Raw genomic sequence first — 19,864 nt, forward strand, 5'->3', positions numbered from 1 at the left:
TGCACTTTCATGAAAAACAGTCATTCGTAAGATATGGATATAATTATAGGAGTAAAGATAAAACTTTAACGAGCCAACAATTGAGAAGTTTCTCCCTGGTTGGTGAAATATGACGAACAGTTGAAAGCTTTTCCAATTGGATAATTAAATGTATTACGTTAAATTTAAACAATCAATGTATAAGTATATCGAATGAAACGAAATCTGTTGGTAATCATAATGTAATTATAATTGAAATACTGTTTGCTTCATCGAAAATAATAAAAGATTCGGAATATAAATTTGGAGGTAAGTGAATGGGTTTGAAAATAACGCGTTAATAGCTAGACATCAGTAGGAAATATAACATTTAGATATAGCGGAATACGACTTGTCTACTATTTGTTTATTACGGTCGTCCAGTCTTATTAAATTTTCGATATAAGTATGCATGTAAGTTATTATGTAGGTCTTGCAAGATTTTGCACAGTCATTAAGGATTTATCGAGATGTGAAATCGTACCGATTTCTATCGAAAGTTTGACAATGGAATTATAAATTATCTTAATCTTCAACTAGAGTGTATTTCCCTTCCAACATAGATGATATGTAATATTCACTCCGTTTTTGTCTGGTTTGTATATTGTATCTAAAAAATCGCTAATATAATTATATATATCAAAATTTTAAATACACGCGCGTAGTGTTTGATACAATATATATATATATATGTATATATATATATATATATATATATCAGTATCATTGTATTTCATAACAACATATGTATTCGTCTGGTTTTCCATTTAGATAAGGGAGAAAAGTGATAATGTACTATTGTGTGTACGCATGCAGAACGTGCAACTTGAAAAATAAGAGTGGGAGAAACTCTTTTCGGTGTTGGACTATAAAGCCACGATCAACCGATTGATGGATCGTAGTGTCTTTTTTGCGATTTACTTCGGAACTCGACCCTACCTAACAAATCGTGTGTACGCTTGAGTATTTTTATTAACAATATGATGCATTCCCATGCAACGAAAAGGGTCTCTATCATTTCTATTTCGGGGCGGATGCAGATACCGGCATCCAAACCAAGAGGTATTTAACTAAAATCTAAAACCAAACTTATTTTACCATATAAGTATGTATATCTCGTTTCATATTAATTTTATTCGTTTCAATTTCCAAGTGTCTCTCTTCTCGGTTCACCAACACCAATAACAGAACAGCAATATCTGATCAAATTAGCGTCATTGACGAAACAAACATGATCTTTTCATAAATAAATCTTAGATAGGTTTTAAAATATATAATATCATTTATAATAGAGTGATTTATTTCTAATAATGATTTTCTTTCATACATACGTTTTAGACAAAGTTCGTTTACGCTTTTTATTATTAGGTATGTCTGGTACTCACTATAGAAACTACGAAAGAAATAGATTTGATAGTGGAATTGTTCATTCTAGAAGATAAAATCGATGTATGGAAAGCAATATCTGATTTTGATTTAGTGACATTGATCAAAGATAAATTTTATTTATCACGACTTGTGCGAAGATTGGTGACGTTTGTCCTCATTTAAAATCGTGCTTCTCACGTGTTTGGATTCTCCCACTCGTGCAATGATTTTTTATATTTAATATCATATTCTTACCATCTTTTCAAGCCTTTTTTTTAGCCTTCGCTGTCTTTAAAGTGGTCAATAAATTCATTAATTTTAAGTGTTCCATTAAAGTTGTAACGAATATTAGTATCTTTATCATATTACTACATACATTAATGATAATTAATATACCTATATACATATTATGTACATATGTATTCGTATAGAAATATCTTTTCTTGGTAAAATCTACTTGACGGTATACATTAAATATTCGTTTAATTGCGAAAATACTTAAGAACACAATGTATTTCGTTCAACGTGCATAGCATAAATACGTGACGAATCGCTTTGAATTCCAAGACATGACGCCAACAGTTCGTCAATGTCAGATTTCCCGCGATGTCCTAGAAATATGGAATAAACGAATCGCTCATCCGCATTCTCTGCATTGCACGATCGTGGTATGCAAGAAATATAGAGAATGCAACAAGTTACTTCAAAGCGGTTGATAATTATCGTTCAAAGGTTTTAACAGAACTTTAAACTAGTATCATTTAATCGTACGATAACATGCTATCGAACAGCAACCAACGAAACTTATAAACGGACAATAGGAAGATAAATCACGGATTAAAAGATTAATGTTATTTATGAAATAACAATCGTATCCGTTCATTAATTTTGATTTAATCGAAACCTTGAATGGAAGGAAAGAGAAAAAAAGAATGTGCAAATAAGATGTAACAATAAGTATGTATTACCTAGGTTCTATTTTCTATTGTCACGTTATTCGCGTTATTTAAATTATATTTTCTTCTATTATTTCTTTAAGAGTCCTTAAATAAAATATTACGTATTTAAAAGTATGAATTTGTGTAAAATAAGAGTGATAATGTATCACGAAAAAATAGCCCGTTCTTTCGGGAGAACAAAATGAAACTGTTTGAGAATGAAATGAAAAGCAAAAAGAATTTTGCGATTAAAATCTTATATTTCAAATGCAATCACGTCTGCGACGGTGGATCACGTGAGAAGCACGTGTAAATGAATACTATTCATAAGCACGATACATCTATAAAATTTTATTTCGCTTTAAGCACGATTTTACAATACCTAATAAATATGTAAATAAAGCAAAATAATATCTACAAAATGAGTATTATGACATAATCACAACTAGCATAGAATGAATGATCTACAAAGAATTATCGCTTTCTAAAAGTTTTTGCTACAGCTATCGAAATAATAAGGTTATAACTAACCTTGTAAGTAAAACAACAATTGATTTTCCTATGAGTTCTATAGTAGCATTAGCAACCAATTTCAAATGCAGTATTTTCTAAAAACGTGTTTCATGAATACTTATTTCTTAATTAATATCTTTACTTGAAACGGATGACACAGCACTTTTTTCCAACCTAACGGTATGCCCTTTTTAAATGATAAACACTTCATTTATTTATAACGTTTAAAGTTCATAGTAAAATTGACATTATACTCTCTATAACTATACATGTATATCGCGTACGTCGATCATTTGTTTCTTACCACTAATGAAACTCTTTAATTTATAATTTACAGCACGATACGGATGTAGACACACACAGAGTCTTCTAATGGCACTGGGCTTTCTCTGTTGTTATGCCATTAGAGTTACTACATCAGTGACGTTAGAAGCAATGACTAATGCCAAATCTGCAAATCCTGATTTTCCAGTATGACCATTTTCCCATCTTTCGATCTGCTTACTAATTATTCGTCTGTTGACCATTTTGTAAAATGGATTTATATACAGAAAGCAATATCGATTCGTAGAAAATTAACACCTGCAGTTAACGGTGTATTTATGTAGATGGCTATTATATATTTTGAATGTCAAAATACGTAATAGTTACAACGAATAAATCTCATTGTCAGATTAGTATCTGTGATTTTATATGTCCATCGTAATTATAAAATGTACAAGTATGTATAAAATGGTTCAAATGATTCAAATATACTTTGTATTGTACATCGACTAATTACTTGAATTTAATTATTGATTCTGCATATTCTATACGTAATTTATATGTAAACGGGTGCTAAATTCGGTACGGGTATGTATAGAAGGAATTTAGCGCGCGTTTACGTGCACATTATGTGCATATGCTTTAAATCGAATCGCTTTCTATACATATACATATATAGCACAAATTCTCAAGCAAAATAAAAAATATTAATTTTGACAAAATATTACAATAATACTTGTTAAAAAGTAGAAGCTACGAAACAATTTGCTTCTAGGTTATTCTCTACAGTTTTCATCCTTTTCATTGAAGGAATTTCCATGGAAAGACGCCACAAAGGATATAATTCAGAGTTCTTTCTTCTGGGGATATGTATGCACGCAAATTATTGGTAGCATAGTGGCACAAAAATGGGGAGCTCATAAACTTTTCTCACTGGCGCAATTCGCATGTGGTTTGGTAACACTTTTAATTCCCGTACTTGCCGAGTACTGTGGATGGGAAGCGATTTGTGTTACTAGAGTAATCGCCGGTTTATTTCAAGGCACTGTTTTACCGTGTCTTCACACATTACTTTCGAAATGGGCGCCTATGGACGAAAGAGGGAGAATCTGTAAGTATTTAATGTTTTAATGATTTAATGAATACAAATTTTGATCATTGAGGCAGATTATGAATATTGATACGCAATGATCATTTAAAATGTTGTTTCGATTCCGACAATACGAATTATATTAGGTTATTAAGCCTTTATATCTTTGAGCAATTTTCACACGAAAAATCATCAAAAGACTGTTCTTTGACTCTTTTGGTTTTCGAACCATTATTAAGCCAATCGATAATCAAAGTAATTTTATAGAATCGTTTGACAACGATAAGAATCTTTTCAAGAAATTGTATCGGTCATCGTAGTTCATTGTATCTAGACAACAGTTAACATCCATTCATGATTTCTACATTTAACGATTTCTTTTAATTATCTTAGAAATCATTAAGTTTGATATTTCATTTCAGTTACTCGACTGTCTTTGATAAATTATTTTCTGTACATGAGCGTATATATGTATCTTTACCAACAGTACGTATCTTTTGTACATATATAAATTATACGCGTTTTAATAATTGATGTAAAATTTCAATAAAATAACGTCATTAAAAATTATTCAAATGAAAAATATTTATGATGGCAGTGAAAATTATTTTCTATATTTTATTTTCTATATATTTTATTATATTTCTATATATTTTATTTTCTATTTTTGACAATCAGTATGTTAAAGTGGATGACAAAATTAAACAGATGATAATTTTATAAGTGAAAATAAATTAAGAACATAGACTATACAATTACTTTTAGCAATCGAACGCTTACACCAGTAATTATCAAAAGTATCTGACATATTTATTGCACGCAACATTTAGCGACCTTCGTTTATGCCGGGGGCTGGATTGGAAACGTACTTTGTTTATGGAGTACTGGACAACTGTCAGCTTCTCGTTTGGGATGGCCTAGCTGTTATTATGTTTGGGGCTGTATAGCGATTGTTTCCAGTATTCTGTTCTTTTTCATCGGTAAAGAATCACCCGCTGAACATCCAAGTATACCACAAGATGAAAAAGAATACATTGAAAATAGTCTTGGAATGATAGAAACAGAAGAGGTAAGAATAATAGTTCCTCATCCTTTCTGGTTAAACCTTCCTAATCTAAATATAGGCACTAGGTATCTAAATTTATAGTATTTCATATTAAATATAAAAAACGACATAAACATTGTGATCGCAAAACACGTTATAATTTCAGTGTTAAAATTTCTCATCACATTTTATAAAGAATAAAGAAGCAAGCAGAAACGTTTAAATTATAACAAAATTGTAATATTTTTCTAGAAATTATCAACTCCTTGGATTAAAATATTAACCAGTATTCCAATGTGGGCACTATTGGTTACACAGTCTGCTCACACTTGGGGCTTCTGGATGCTTTTAACAAAAATTCCTTCGTACATTGGATCAGTCTTTGATACCGACATACAAAACGTAAGTAACAGATAAAATACATCCTTTGACATATTCGTGTTAATTTGCATGTAACGCGTATATTGACAAGTTTATCCGATTGTTTAGCATCCTTACAGTAACCTAATTATTTCCTATTTTTACAAGATCTCTTTCAACTTGTCCTTAAATAAAATCGTCGATATCAGAATTTGAAATAAGATATTAATATAATGTAACAAAACTCGTGATAATGTTTCTTTTCGAAGAATATAACATCAGTGTTTTCACGCAATTGAAGAGTCCAGAAGAAAAATAATTCTAATAAAAATAAATAATAATAATAAAAAGAAATTTAAATATTTGTTACCATATATTAGAAATTAGGGAGAGCTATTAAATTGCGTTACTATACTATATGTATATACATATAGTATATGTATATGTATAATGTATATACGCAGGGAGTTCGGCTACTATTCCTACATAATTTAAGGGGTGATTTTTGACGTCGAAATAAGACAAGAATCAAGAATAAAAAAATTGCGTTTTCGGCTTTGCTTTTTAGTTATTGACAATTACAAATCGACGAAAATATTCCTGCACGCGAGCAAACCTCCTTACACGAACGAAAGGAGGTCAGTCTAAGCAGCGGAGCGCATAGTGATTTTTAATCCAAACGACACGTGAGCGACAGCTTATCAGATTATTAAATAATCTCACGCAACACTTCGCAAAAGAAATGGTAGATTGAACATTAAACTTGCTTACTCGTCGAAATCCATAAGAGCATATTGAAAACCGCCCTATGAAATTTCCAAGTAAAGAGAATTAATGTTTTCTCTAATCTTTTGCCTCCGCGAGTGTTCACAGCAAAATCACACACGCACCGCGATTGTCCCGGCCACGAGTGTTCACAAAAAATACAAACAAATTACAATAGATGTTCCATATGTCCTCCGTTTTCTTGTAAACAGAGCCTGACTCTTCTCTTAAAATTTTGACGTATTGTGTCTTCGTGTGTCCTCAGTAGTAAAAGCCGAGAGGATTTAAATCTGGGGACCGAGCAGACCAAAGCACAGGTCCTCCTCGACCGATCCACCTGTTTCCAAAACAATTGTTTAAATGCCCTTGCATTGAGTTGGAAGAATATGGTGATGCGTTCGATTTTTCGACTCATCCATTCGCAAAAATTTTTTCTTTTTGAATTTTCTTGAATATATTTTACAGGATTTAACGTACCGCTATTCCGCAATCGTTGGTCTATTTTGGAAAATATCTTTGTGCTGGGTCTATTCCTATTGGGATATTTTTCGGCGTATAAACTTCGCGCTTTTGTATTATTGCCGTCCGCCGCAACATAGTAAAAGTGCATGTCCGAAAGTTCTTCAAATGTATACATATTGTAATAAATATGGCTACAGTATAAATACTGCTACACTGCATACACATAACACTCATTACGCGCACAGTACACACATCAAGTGCACTGTACACATAATACACTCAAATGACATTCTAACTTAATATTTTCAGTTCTTTGAAAGTTCCTCGTTGACTGTCAGAATGACAGAACGATCTTCAAACTTTACATAGAGGTTCATTAGAGATTGCCATTGAAAAAGTAGACTTACGTTTACCAGATGAGTTTCGAAAATATCTCAATTCTTCAAGCCTTATTGTCTTTAGTTTTTATGAATGTAACGTGTTTTAGAAGAAAACTCTAACATAGAAAAGAAGCATTATTATTTATTTTGAAGCAAACATGGTGACTATATTCGTGGAATAATATGAAATATTAATTTGACATTTTGTAGCATCTGTTAAGAAACCGAATAAGTTTTTCGATAAATATTCACTTTTCATCACAAAATAGCGTTATGTCTTATGAATGTCAAATTATATATATATACATATATAACGGAAAGAAAACAGCGGACACGATACAATATCCTTTCCTTTGGACTCTTCACTTGGAGGCCCACAGCTATTTACTTTCATAAATACTCGAACAAAAGTTTAAAACTAAATATTTATTTTGATCTATTTTAGAATGGTCTATGGAGTGCACTACCATATCTCACAGCATGGATTTGTAGTTTCCCAATTAGCTATATTTCGGATGTCCTGATTAAACGAAATATTTTAACCGTACAAGCATCGAGAAAAATTTGTAATACGATCGGTGAATGGATCCCAGCAATTGCATTAATCGGTCTTGGATATGTTACTAAGGAAGAACCTGGAATAGCAAGAGCACTTTTAATATTCGCTGTTGCTAGTAATGTTGCTATTTATTGTGGACATAATGTCAATCATATGGATCTTAGTCCAAACTTTGCTGGTCCTTTGATGGGTATTACGAATACCGTGGCAAATATTTGTAGCATTTTGGCTCCGCTAATTGCCAGTATCATCGTTAAACATCCGGTATGTATAATAATAATTCTTTGTTATTTCTAAAATAATTTACTCTTCTCTATGCAGTTAGATTATTCTATTATTACTGACTTTTCTTGGCATTCTCTTGAAATTCAGACAGATAGAACTAATGAACAGTCTGAGTTGAATAACATTTTAGATATGCTTTATTAAGAAAAAATAGAAATCATAAAAATTTGATCTTTTGTAAGTCGAATTAATACTCATGTCGTTGCGTGTTTGTATCCCTTCTTTTTTCGTCGTTATTTTTATTTACCATATATTATATACAGTATACGTATTATTACTTACATAATATGTACACTTATAACAGTTAATTAAACGGTAATTGGGTTGATCGTTCCAACCTGTATACAAGTTAGAAACATTTTTTGGAAAGGATTGTACTTTGCAGCTTTTGTTAGTAAATCGATATTTCAAATGTCGTCAAAAGATAAATTGCTTTAACTTTACCATGATAGCATACGAGTAGAATTTTGACGTTCTATACTAACAAGAATAAGATTCCAATTGATCGACTTAAATTTTAATGAACGTTTGCAAGTTGATAGTATAGTTGATAGTATATATATACCTTCTACATACAGAGTGGGGCATACAAATCGGAATACCTAAATATCTCTGTTACTTAATGATCATATAGAAAAAACTCCACAGGACAAAAGAGAGGACATCTTGGAAAGGCACATGTAATGGTAGATAACGTTGGTAATTATCGACATCTCAATTATCTTACTGATTTCAATAATTTTTAGATATATTTTAGGAATCAACATTTTGAACAACTTTTTTCTATACATATAACCACCATTCAGTTACTGAAATATTTGCAAAAAATTATCGGTATCACCATAGTGGATTCTGCCTACTGTTGAACGATCATGAAAGGGTATGCGTCGGTATTGGTGGCTGGTTGCCACCTCACGACTGCCGGATAAAATGACGCCTAATCCAAACCTATATAAACTATAAACAAAAATAAGAATTAAGTTTGCTTGAGGTGTCATTTTATCTGGCCGCCATGAAGCGGTAAACAATCAATAGTAACGGGTGCCCTGTCACGGACGCATGATTATAGGCAAAATTCACTGTAGCGATATCAATAGTTTCTTGTGAATATTTGGCAAACTAAGAGCCGAGCCACGGTTATATATAGGGAGAACAGTTGTTCAAAATGTTGATCTCTACAATGTATCTAAAAATTATCGAAATCGGTAAGGTGAGTAATATGTCGATAAGTACCACTAAAAAAGATGACGACGATCTTGAAATGTCATTAACAAAATTACTTTCAGACAATATTTTCCGAAACTGTAGAATAGCTGCCTATCCTCAAATTCGGATAATTTTTCAATATAGTTATAGAAATTGATATTTTGAACAACTTTTTTCCATATATATAAGGGGTATAGTCACTTATTTTCCGAGATGTTCGCGAAAAGCTATCGGTCTATGGTATCGTATGCATAAGTTTGGTTACCGGCCGCTGATCGCTATCTTCTGTTTATAAACGAAAGTCGGACGAATCTAAAGACCCTGCGTATAGCTGCATATACGTGCATATATATGCATACGTGAATATTATCAATGTATTGGTTTTAGGCCCCGATTCTCATTTATACTAATAACTTGCGAAAGCTCGTTAACACCAAAGTCAACTAATTGGAATATTTCTCTTGTAATCTTCTTTGCTATTGCTTAACTATATCATAATGATTTGAGAGACTGAACTGAGGTTGCAAAATGGGAAGAATGTAAACTTGTCACAGGTTCCTTAATTATTAATATTTTATGTCGCATACTCACAAGCGTTTTTATATTAATAATTCATTAATGTACTCTAATTATTTAAGATAATATGTGAAAAAGTAAATAATCTAAATCTTTTATTATTTTTCAATCTTCAGAATAGTGTTGAGGAATGGAGAAATATGTTCTTTTTAACATCCATAATATATTTTCTTGGAAATTTGACTTTTATTGTGTTTGGTACATCTAAAATTCAAGAATGGAATGACCCTGTAAAGGAGAAAAAGGATATCTCTATGAGTTCTGCAACTGAATCATCGATGGAAAAGGGATATGCACAAAGAGAAAAAGATACTGAAAAGATGGATCTAGGAAAAGAGTCGTAATATTGCTCTGATACTAAAGAATATAACATTATTCATAAAATGTATTGTAAATATTGTGATTGCAGAGTGTATTATTATTTTATTTGCAAGTGTATGCGAAAAATATTTTAAAATGTGAGTGCTGTATGTACATGAATATTTATGTGTATTATATTTAATATTTATTACAAAATTATATATATATATATATATATATATAATTATATATATATATATATAATGATGATTAATGATTATATTAAGCAAACAAGTTTATTTAAAACATGTTACTGAGTTTTAATATGTTCTGACATAGATTTCCAAATTGTTTGTATAAGACATAGTGTACATAAAATAGTTAATGAAAATGTGATAGAAGTTACTACAAGTAACATAGTTGTTTCACCAACTGGTATTGTCCATACGTTTTCCTTATCCTGCAAAATGGATGCAAAAAGTAAAACATTTCTATTTATAAAGATAAAGATAAAATAATTGTATTACTTAAGTAACAAAGTTTATTTTTTACCATGATATATGGAATCTCTCTCCATTTAGGTACAATCTCTACGCATGGAGAACACAAATCAAGTTTAGAAACTCTATAATCCTTAATTCTTTTTTTACAACCTAATAATAGCGTTGGGTTTGGTAAAGTAATGTTCATGTATTTATTACTATCGTTGGCATGTTGATAACGTTGATGTATTGAAACTTTTAAAGCACATTCTGCACGACTCAAATTCGAGCAAATGGTTACAGTTTGTGTCTGTGCTTCCTCAGCAAATAACTCGATGTCAGCCTCTCCATTAACACATGCTGTACTCTGAAATTGTGAAATCTGATTTGTATATATGTGAATTAAGATAATTTCATATATATATATATATTATATACTTTAATTGTATTTCTATCAACTTACAATTCCAAGTCTTCTTAAATTAGTCAATTCATTAACATTAGCATATAAAGCAGATGGAAGTTGTAAATAAATGGCTACGTAACATTCTTCTATAAATTGATCGATATGTACTTGATATATTAAATCTCTGTAAATAGAATTTTTCGTGAAAAATAAAACAAAATGTTTTAATGATTTTGATAAATCTTTATTATTTCAGTCTGTGTTATCCAAGCATTTTACCAAGATAAATATATATATATATATTTAATAAAGGGGACATTTGATTCATATTATATAAACATACATATATCATACATATAATTATTATTAAATAAAATAACAGTATATATGGAGCAAGCTATAGTAGAACAATTAGGATTGAAATTCTTAATTTCTACATTTGTACGTGATAAAAAATAATGGTTTCTATTATGTAAAAAAACTTACAGAAATTATCTATGTTTTTATGTTATGAATAGTACATAATGATACATAATTTGCTTTTTGAATAAAATTATCAACGTACAATCAAATTTCACCCGTTTAGATTGGATAATAGACTTTTTTTTGCTTTACTGTGATACCATGGTCTAACCTATGAAATCCCGTTCCTTGCACTTTTAATGAAACACGAGCATCTAATTTATCACAACTTACTACAATTTTCAAAATAAGTATGTAAAATAAACAAATTTGTACAAAAGATTGTTTAACGAAACTTGATATCATTTTTTAAATGTCTATAATTACATCGTTTTAATTATGCATTTTTTTCTGTACTTTCATGAAAGCTGAATAGGTATCCCTGGTTTGTCATTTATGTGGCTCATTTATGGGGCTCTCGACAGTTAATTCTAATGATTCAATAACTCTTATAACACAATAAATACTTTATTTATTATAACGAGAAACTTAAATTACTTGTTTCACACTTTAACACTAAACCGAACTTCACAACAGATTTTGATCAAACTTTATGTGCTTGACACGTTTTAACACTTTAAATTCTCGTCTCTAACTTGTGAACTGGCGTAGGCATGTGGCTCCCTCTAGCGTGAATATCTTGTATGATAATAGGATACATTCTAGCGCTGCAAATTTAACTGTACAGTAGCGTAGCCAAGGCAAACGAACTAAAGTTATTTAACAAATTTATTGACTAAATGTCAAAATTATTTATCAGTAATAACTGTGATCACTTTCAAATTTCGTATTTACTTTCGTTACCATGGGAAGGAACATTGCCAAGGCAGCGATGGTTACTCCGCGGCCCAAAATGTAGAATCGTTAGAACCGTCACGTTGAGCTGAGAGTTTAAGTAAATTTCATAACGGTGCAAATCTTTAATAAAGTATTCAATCTATTAGTTTTAAATATAAATTGTTGTTCAAGTTAATTTGTTGTGTATTTCTTCATTTAAACATCGAATTAGTTTTTTCGAATTCTTTGAAGTTGTTATGCAAACAAAGCGCTTCAGCGCTTCATGTGCCGAATTCCCCAATATATTAGAAAGGCCACGCAACACTATTTACAAAAAGAATTATGTTGATAACAAAATAGAATAATTGAAATGTATGTGCAATGTGATAAAGTAACAAATAGCAAAGTATGAATATAACAAGATGTCATCATTGATAATATTGGTAACTAGTTTTCTTTTTCGGAAAGCAGGAAGCTTCTTTAATTTGAAGTTGGTGCGGTGTACTTCTTAAATTAGGTCACAGGGCCACGTTTCACCCTCTGACGATCTTTGCTAATTTCGCGTGTCCTACGGGCTCGCAATCTCGCACATTCGTTCTCTTGTAATGAACACCTCAATCTGCTCATCAAAATCGTTTTTAGAAGTTTTTCAGATCACTGAAGAATCTTCCTTAGGTTTAAGATCTTAATTCTCAATTGATATTGACAGCTACAATGGTTTGAATGGAGTTATATAGTTCTAGAATATTCCGTTCTTATTTATACTCTACTAAGTAGGCAAAACAAGTACACCAATGCACCTACTCCACGATTCTCACACAAACACTCGGGCACAAAGCACTAGAAAGGATGTCCCAGGACGCCTCCAACATCCGAGCTTAATATACAATATGCACACTCTAAATTACGTACCATTTTCCTGAAATCGACTGACGAAGGCTAGTTGACCATTGCGCAAAACGTGATGAAAGACGTCTAAAGAAATTATATTGTTAAAATAAATGCAAGTAAACTTGGAATTATAACTTTAATTGATAGCAATATTAACAGCGTGGTTACATTTAATTGTGATATTGTCACAAATTGTGATTATATTGATATATAAATTAAATTAATATATGTCTGGACATTTTTAATATTTTGAGTTGTAGCGAATGAGAAAAACGGCGTAATACCACTGTCTAACCACACACAGATACATACACAATGTGGAAAATACGTCGTGCACTATTGTCAGTCGCTGAGAAATTTTTGAATTAATTATGGTCATCGTGCTCAATATCTTTCTGCCATTCAAGTAGCATCTGAACGCATGAATGAGATCTTGACAATGGGCACGGAAAGGGTTAAATCCGAAAATCCTGATCTAAGAAGATGATTAGTTTTTCTAATTTGTATTTAACATTCTTTGATTTTATATTGTATTACATTATTTCAGATTATAGTAGTTCTACTTTATTAATTTCATAAATCATTGAAAGTTTAATATTACAAAAAAAGTAGCATTAATTGAAAAAGGACCAAGACTCCCAGTATGCCAGTCTTAACTTCGGCCGTCAATGGGCCAGCACCATTGTCTTACTGCGTACAACGCAGCCTGTGTTCCGGAATGTAGGTTGATTTTATGTTCGTGTTCGATTATTAGAGCCGTTACGGCTGACTTAGACAATATGATTGGATGTCTCTGGGCGAAGGGCATCGGCGAGTGACTGAGTCGGCCCCTAACTCGCAATATCCCTTCCTTATAAATGAATGATTATGAATGATTATAAATGAATTGAGTCGCGTGAGTTTTCCTTTTACCGCCGCGTCTCGATCCTTACGGAGGGTGCCAATTTCTTCGGAGAAATGACTGTTTTGTAATAATTTTATAATTTTGTTGTGTGCTGTCTTTAATTCGTCATAGTTAAGGGTGACGCTCGGTTTTGTTTCTGTTTCCATCGAAGGCAGCGGGCGGTATTGGTTTAGGCCAAGATAAGTATCTTTGCAACAAACTGTGGTCGGCGGGAGTCACGGACAGACAGATCGCCCTTTTCTGTTCCGGTATTTCAATTTGCGGTGTTAGTGTCCATGTCGGTCAGCAGTCTTTCGACTGTTAAAGCCATTCAGGACCGTGCTGCCAAATGGTCGGGCGCAGTAACTCTACGGGCGTTTGACCTCGTGATATTAGATCCGCGGGGTTGTCGTTAGTGGGAACATGGTGCCAATCGCGGATACTGGTCTTCGTTTTAATCTCGGATACTCGGTTGGCGACAAATGTTTTGAGCGTCTGAGGCGAGGTGTTTATCCAATGGAGCACGATGGTAGAATCCGCCCAATAAACGGTTTGAGTAAGATTGTTCAATAGGGCTTGCTGTATTCCCAAGATCAGGGACGTGAGAAGCAGTGTTCCGCTCAGCTCCGAGGAATGGTCTGGGATTTGAGCAGGGCTACCTTTGATTTCGCTGTTAGAAACTGTGTCCAGACGAGCCCGTCAGGGTTAATGGTTCGGAGATAAACGCAGGCTCCGTAAGCCTTTTCGCTGGCGTCGCAGAAGCCGTGTATTTCGATCTCCGTTGCGGACTCGATTATTACTTTGCGTTGGAACTTGATGTTGTTTAGTAGTAGTAACTGGGCATAGTACCTGCCCCATTCTGAATGTAAATCTACCGGAAGTGACTCATCCCAATCGACTTTCAATGACCAAACTCGTTGGAGCAGTATTTTGGCCCGAACGATCACCGGCGCGAGTAATCCGAGCGGGTCCTAGAATTGGTGGGTTTGATCTCGACTGAGTAACGGATGGAATCGACAGAGGAATTCCAAAATACACCAAGCGTTTTTAAAGTTTGCGAATCGACCAGATGTTGGTGGTTTGTCTCCTCTTCGGAGAGACTTTGTAACAGTTCCTTGTCGTTTGATGCCCATTTCCGTATGTTTAAACCAGCTAGTTTAAGTAACTCGGCGAATTAACTCTCGCCGTTCTGTTCTCAGTGTAAGGGCTTCGTTCTTCGTCTCAGCTCCGATGGGGGCATCGTCGACGTAGAAATGCAGGACCGCTGCAGGACCTGCGCTGCGCGCGGAAACCGATGTCCCTTGTCCCCTGCCAGTTGCTCGAGGCACCGAATGGCTAGACACGGGGCTACGGATAAACCGAACGTTACGGTGTTGAGTTGGTACGTTTCGGTTTCCCCACTCGTGCTGCACCATAAGATTTTTTAATATTTTCGGTCTTCTGGTCGCACAAGGAATTGCCGATACATCTTTTCAATGTGAAGTGTTGATGAGAGCGGAATCTAAGGAGTATGTAAAACAAGTCTTCCAGTAACTTGAGCCCTGTATAAAGCGTATCATTTAGAGAAACTCCGGTGGTGCTTGTTGCCGACCTGTCGGACACGACACAGAGTTTGGTGGTTTATCTCGATGCCTTCATTACGCCGTGATGTGGTAGATAGTATCTGTTATCGTTGGAGTGGTTGGTGATGACCCTCGTCATATGTCCCAACTCTAGGTATTCTTGTAATACCGCTCGATATTCTGATTCGAAGCGCTTGTCGCGTTGGAATCGGTGGTTGAGAAAGGCGTGTCGTTTCAAAGGCAAGCGTTTTGGAGAAACAAGCGACTGAAGCTGGTCGTTGAATGGGAGAGCGATGGTGTATCGTCCTTCTCTGGTGCGTCGGACGTGGGCTCGGAAGAGTTCATCGCATCGTCGACCTGCGTCTGAAATATGTTTAATCGGCGGTCCTTCGTCGATTTCCCCAAATCGCGCGAGGTCCGCTTGTAGAGCCGTCCTGGATGCGTGAAACGTGTTTGTCGCGGTTTGGGAAATTGGGCTCCTTCCGATGAGCCATCCGAATCGCGCTTTTTGCAGACGCAGTTCGGGCTTGTCTGGCTGCGTTAAATTGATTTGTCCGGCACACCTCGACGCAAGTGTTGATCCCGAGCTCAATAAGACATCGATCGGGGCTGGTAAGCGGAATCGTGGATCGGCTAATCGAAGATTCCTGGATATGTCATGTGTCGAGCGATCGATGAGTTGAGTTGGGATTGAGGTCGATATGGTCGGGATAATGGAGAACGTCAATGTGCGTTCGTAAGTACTGTCAATGGAAGTGAGCGTGGCCGTAATGTAGCGCTTAGAAATCGTCGTTAAGGTGTCGGGGCTCCAATTGGGACCGAAATTTCCTTTACCTTATCCCGAGTGATTTTGCCAGTTTTTTGGTTATGAAGTTCATGCTAGATCCGATGTTGAGCAGCCCTCGACAACGGATTGGTTGTTGTTTATCGTACAAAATGCTGATCTCAGCCGTGACTACCAGATCGTTGTGTAATGAGACGGATGCTAATGGATTAATATATTCGATCGTCATTGGAATCGTCGATTGTCGGCGTCACTGTGTGTTTGTCGATGGCTAGAGGATGGGCTTGGAGACGAATTCGTTCGTGGTGTCCCCGATCCGTGGTTTGTTGTAGATTTGCGATGACGAGTAGGTGATGAATAGGGTTGCGAAGAGGGTGTCGCGGATCGACTGCTTGACGGAGAGGAGATGTGACAGAATGAGACTTCTAGTGGTGTTTGGTCTTATGCAGCATCGTGTGATGCCATTCTCAGCACGTACGACATGATCTGGCGTGACAATCTCGCACTGAGTGCCCTTTCCTCAGGCAATTGATGCATAGGGATGTCCTTTCAACGTCCTTAAGGCGCTCGACAAAAGGTTTGGCCTTGAAACTGTCACATTTCCAAATGGTGTATGGTTCTCGGCAGGTCGGACATGTTGACAGAGCCTGTCCTCTTGTCGCCGTGACCATGGAGGCCAATATGGAGCTGAGTGCCAGTCTCTCAAGGAAATCCAGTAGTTGAGTGTACTGAGGCACTTCCTTGTTAGGTAATGTGAGATCCCACTGTTTAATGATATTTGGTGGTAATTTCGAAAGGATAAGGCTGATAAACATGGCGTTTGTATTGGTATAGGACTCTCTTAAATTATTCAATGAATGGAGATTTTGTTTAACCGTATTGATTAAGTGCCTCAAGGCAGTTGGAGATTTTTTAGTTATTTTTTTTTTGGATGGGGAGCACGAGGCGGCGACGGGTTCTCAGGCCGTAGGACCACGCCCTGGGCAACCCCGATGAATCTGATATTCTCCTATAGCCGGGTAGTGGCTGGTCGACGCCACTGGCCTCCGCCAGTTTGCCGATCCGGTACGGAGAACCTCGGAGAAGTTGGTGGGTCCGTATCTGCTAAGACCACTCACCTCACCTTCTTGTGGGGTTCCCCGTGGGCTGCACCAGACTTGGACCGGGGTAGGGTGCGAAAGAGTGAGTGACACCAGGATGGAAACCCTTGTTGACGACCTAGGCGATTCCTTACGAAGTATTATGGATAGAAAAACGAACCAAAAAATCGTTTACGGTGCGATACGTAGGGGAGCGATACTCCAGTACCAGCGCAGCCGCGGGTTGTAAAGCGGGCCCCGCTGCGTCGCCATCGAGTAACCGTGGTCGTCCGGGGGTGGGCCGCCAGGCTCCCAGAAACGCTCACGGCGAAGGGGACACGCGAACTGGGGGGTCTCGGAGAGGGTCGGAGGAACCCGACGTTATGACCGTCGGCCCGGGATCTTCGTGGGGTGGGATGCGGCGGCGGCGCGGTGGCGGGGGGGGGGGGGGGGGTGAGATCTCCATGAGATTCCTTAGTCGACCTTCCAGGGAAATGTAATTTACTAACGCTTCGCGTTCCTGAGTGTTGCTCTCTTCGACGAGGTCATCTAATTCTTATTGGACGAGTAGGGACAGTTTCTACCCTTCCTCAAATCGAGCTTGATATGACTTCAAAAGACCAACGTCATGATTATTGGACTGTTGATAATCGTTGATGTCTTCTTTTATGATCTGGATGTTTTCGAGATGTTTATCGTGATTTCGTCGCAGAGAGTTGATTTTTGACGCAGTCGGCATTCAGTTGACGGTGGTTGGTCTTGTGGAAAGAATAGGAATTGACGAAACACTTAAAGAGTTTACCTTGTTGTTGCGAGATTTTGTCGTTGCCAGAACTTGCTACGCTGATAGTTATCCAGCTGCGGCGGGAAGCTGCGTGGTTGCGTTCCTCTACCAACGGGTTATACCTCTTCGAAAGTGACGGTCCCTGATGGACTTCGCTGTAGTAGTAAAGTTGTTGGTTATGATGGATTCACGTGGCACTGTATGATATCACTGGTGTATACACTTTTCATTTGACACGTAATCCGGTTCGAAGGACCAAAACCTTCGACCGTTCACGGAGAGACGCGATCTCGAGTAAGCGCGCCAACGAAAGTCATAAATTCCCGTTACGATTATATAATCGGCGCCACGAAGTGATCGATCCCCTATTTCGTTTAGGATAATAGAGGTGGTTAAATAGATTATACCACTGGATTAACAGGTTACAATATATACTTTATTCTGTTGAGATAAATGTTATGTTGGTATGATCACTAGTTTCTACATCCAGAGTTGGTGTAACTGCTTGCGATTCTCTTCTGTTTTTCCCCGTCCGCCACAAGGTGGTGTACAAGGTGGTGAAATGCAGAGCATACAAAACTAATCTGTGCGACTAAATTAAATATCAAAACCCAAACCTATGTAATAACATATTCCAACAATCTCTTCTCGTAGAATATAAGTCTATAGATAATAATTAGGATATCGACTGATAGAAAATAAGTTAAGATAGCGAATGAGCAGAGTACTCAATATAAGTTAAGATGGTGACTAGTCAAAAAACGTAGAGCAACTGAAATTTCTGTGACGATGATGGTGCGGAGAAAAACTGGTGATGGGTAGGTCTAAGGGCACGAGATAACCGGTTCGTTAAGGGCAAGTTTTCGTTAGGAAAGTGAGGGGAATGGACGCCGCTGTTAATTGGTTGATCTACCAGGTTAGTGGGTGAGGAAGGATGCTAGCCGCCTCCAAGAGAAAGTTGCTGGATAATAAATTTAAGGAATGTTACAACTAAAAGATATTCGTTCGATTTGGAGGACCTTAACTAGAGAAATGCTAAGATTTATGAAGGGTTCTTAAGCTTGTAGAAGGTATGCAATGAAGATGTTTAGACATCTGGCAACCATCTTGCTCGATGGATAGAGTCCGCTTTGTGTAGCAAACCACGGGACGGAATTATTTGCCTTTACAAATATTTATACTGAATACTAATATACATATTTATAAGTACCGTAAATATATTCTCAAATATATATGTTTAAACTAACAATTAAAAAACTAATAATTATAATCGCAATGCGCAAGAAGGCCTATCCTGAACTGATAAATAAAGATTTGAAAAAGAAATGTTACTACTCACAGGCATAAAAAGTACTCGTGGTCATTATGCTCGTAAAAAGTTGTACATAATATAACCAGTCACCCGTGCCGATTCGGACCTTTCATCCTACGACATGATTGAATGACCGAAGGAACAGAAATGCACGCGACTGACCTAATGGTCACATGGAACCTAATGGAAACAGAGAACGTTACCATCAATGCTGTATTATCTCAGTCGAATATCATCAGGAAGGCTAACATCAGACAGGAACCGTTGAAAATCCAATGGTGAAAATAGAGGTTATGAAAAATCTGTTACGAAA

The 19,864-nt window shown here is 35.8% G+C and overlaps 2 protein-coding genes across 4 annotated transcripts; one reads left to right on the forward strand and one right to left on the reverse strand.

The window, feature by feature from the left end:
* Positions 1 to 780: 780 nt before the first annotated feature.
* LOC126865574 (putative inorganic phosphate cotransporter) lies at positions 781 to 10,544 on the forward strand. Of its 2 annotated transcripts, none has more exons than XM_050618273.1 (7): positions 781 to 1,080; positions 3,175 to 3,308; positions 3,912 to 4,212; positions 5,022 to 5,260; positions 5,489 to 5,638; positions 7,649 to 8,026; positions 9,946 to 10,544. In XM_050618273.1, exons 1-7 carry the CDS (start codon positions 999 to 1,001, stop codon positions 10,171 to 10,173), a joined length of 1,512 nt encoding a protein of 503 aa, XP_050474230.1. In that variant the 5' UTR covers positions 781 to 998; the 3' UTR covers positions 10,174 to 10,544. The 2 variants fall into 2 exon arrangements, with proteins under 2 accessions (XP_050474230.1, XP_050474231.1); XM_050618274.1 differs by lacking the exon at positions 781 to 1,080 and adding an exon at positions 1,126 to 2,343.
* LOC126865582 (phosphatidylinositol-glycan biosynthesis class X protein-like) lies at positions 10,353 to 12,086 on the reverse strand. 2 transcript variants are annotated; one of them, XM_050618295.1, is made up of 4 exons: positions 11,652 to 12,086; positions 11,075 to 11,201; positions 10,682 to 10,993; positions 10,353 to 10,589 (listed from the first exon to the last, which is right to left on the reverse strand). In XM_050618295.1, the coding sequence occupies exons 1-4, from the start codon at positions 11,783 to 11,785 to the stop codon at positions 10,440 to 10,442; spliced, it is 723 nt and encodes a 240-aa protein (XP_050474252.1). In that variant the 5' UTR covers positions 11,786 to 12,086; the 3' UTR covers positions 10,353 to 10,439. The 2 variants fall into 2 exon arrangements, with proteins under 2 accessions (XP_050474252.1, XP_050474253.1); XM_050618296.1 differs by having other exon boundaries at positions 10,682 to 10,978; positions 11,652 to 12,085.
* Positions 12,087 to 19,864: the final 7,778 nt, after the last annotated feature.

The sequence above is a fragment of the Bombus huntii genome, chromosome 5 (assembly GCF_024542735.1).
Source record: "Bombus huntii isolate Logan2020A chromosome 5, iyBomHunt1.1, whole genome shotgun sequence".
NCBI lineage: Eukaryota > Metazoa > Arthropoda > Insecta > Hymenoptera > Apidae > Bombus > Bombus huntii.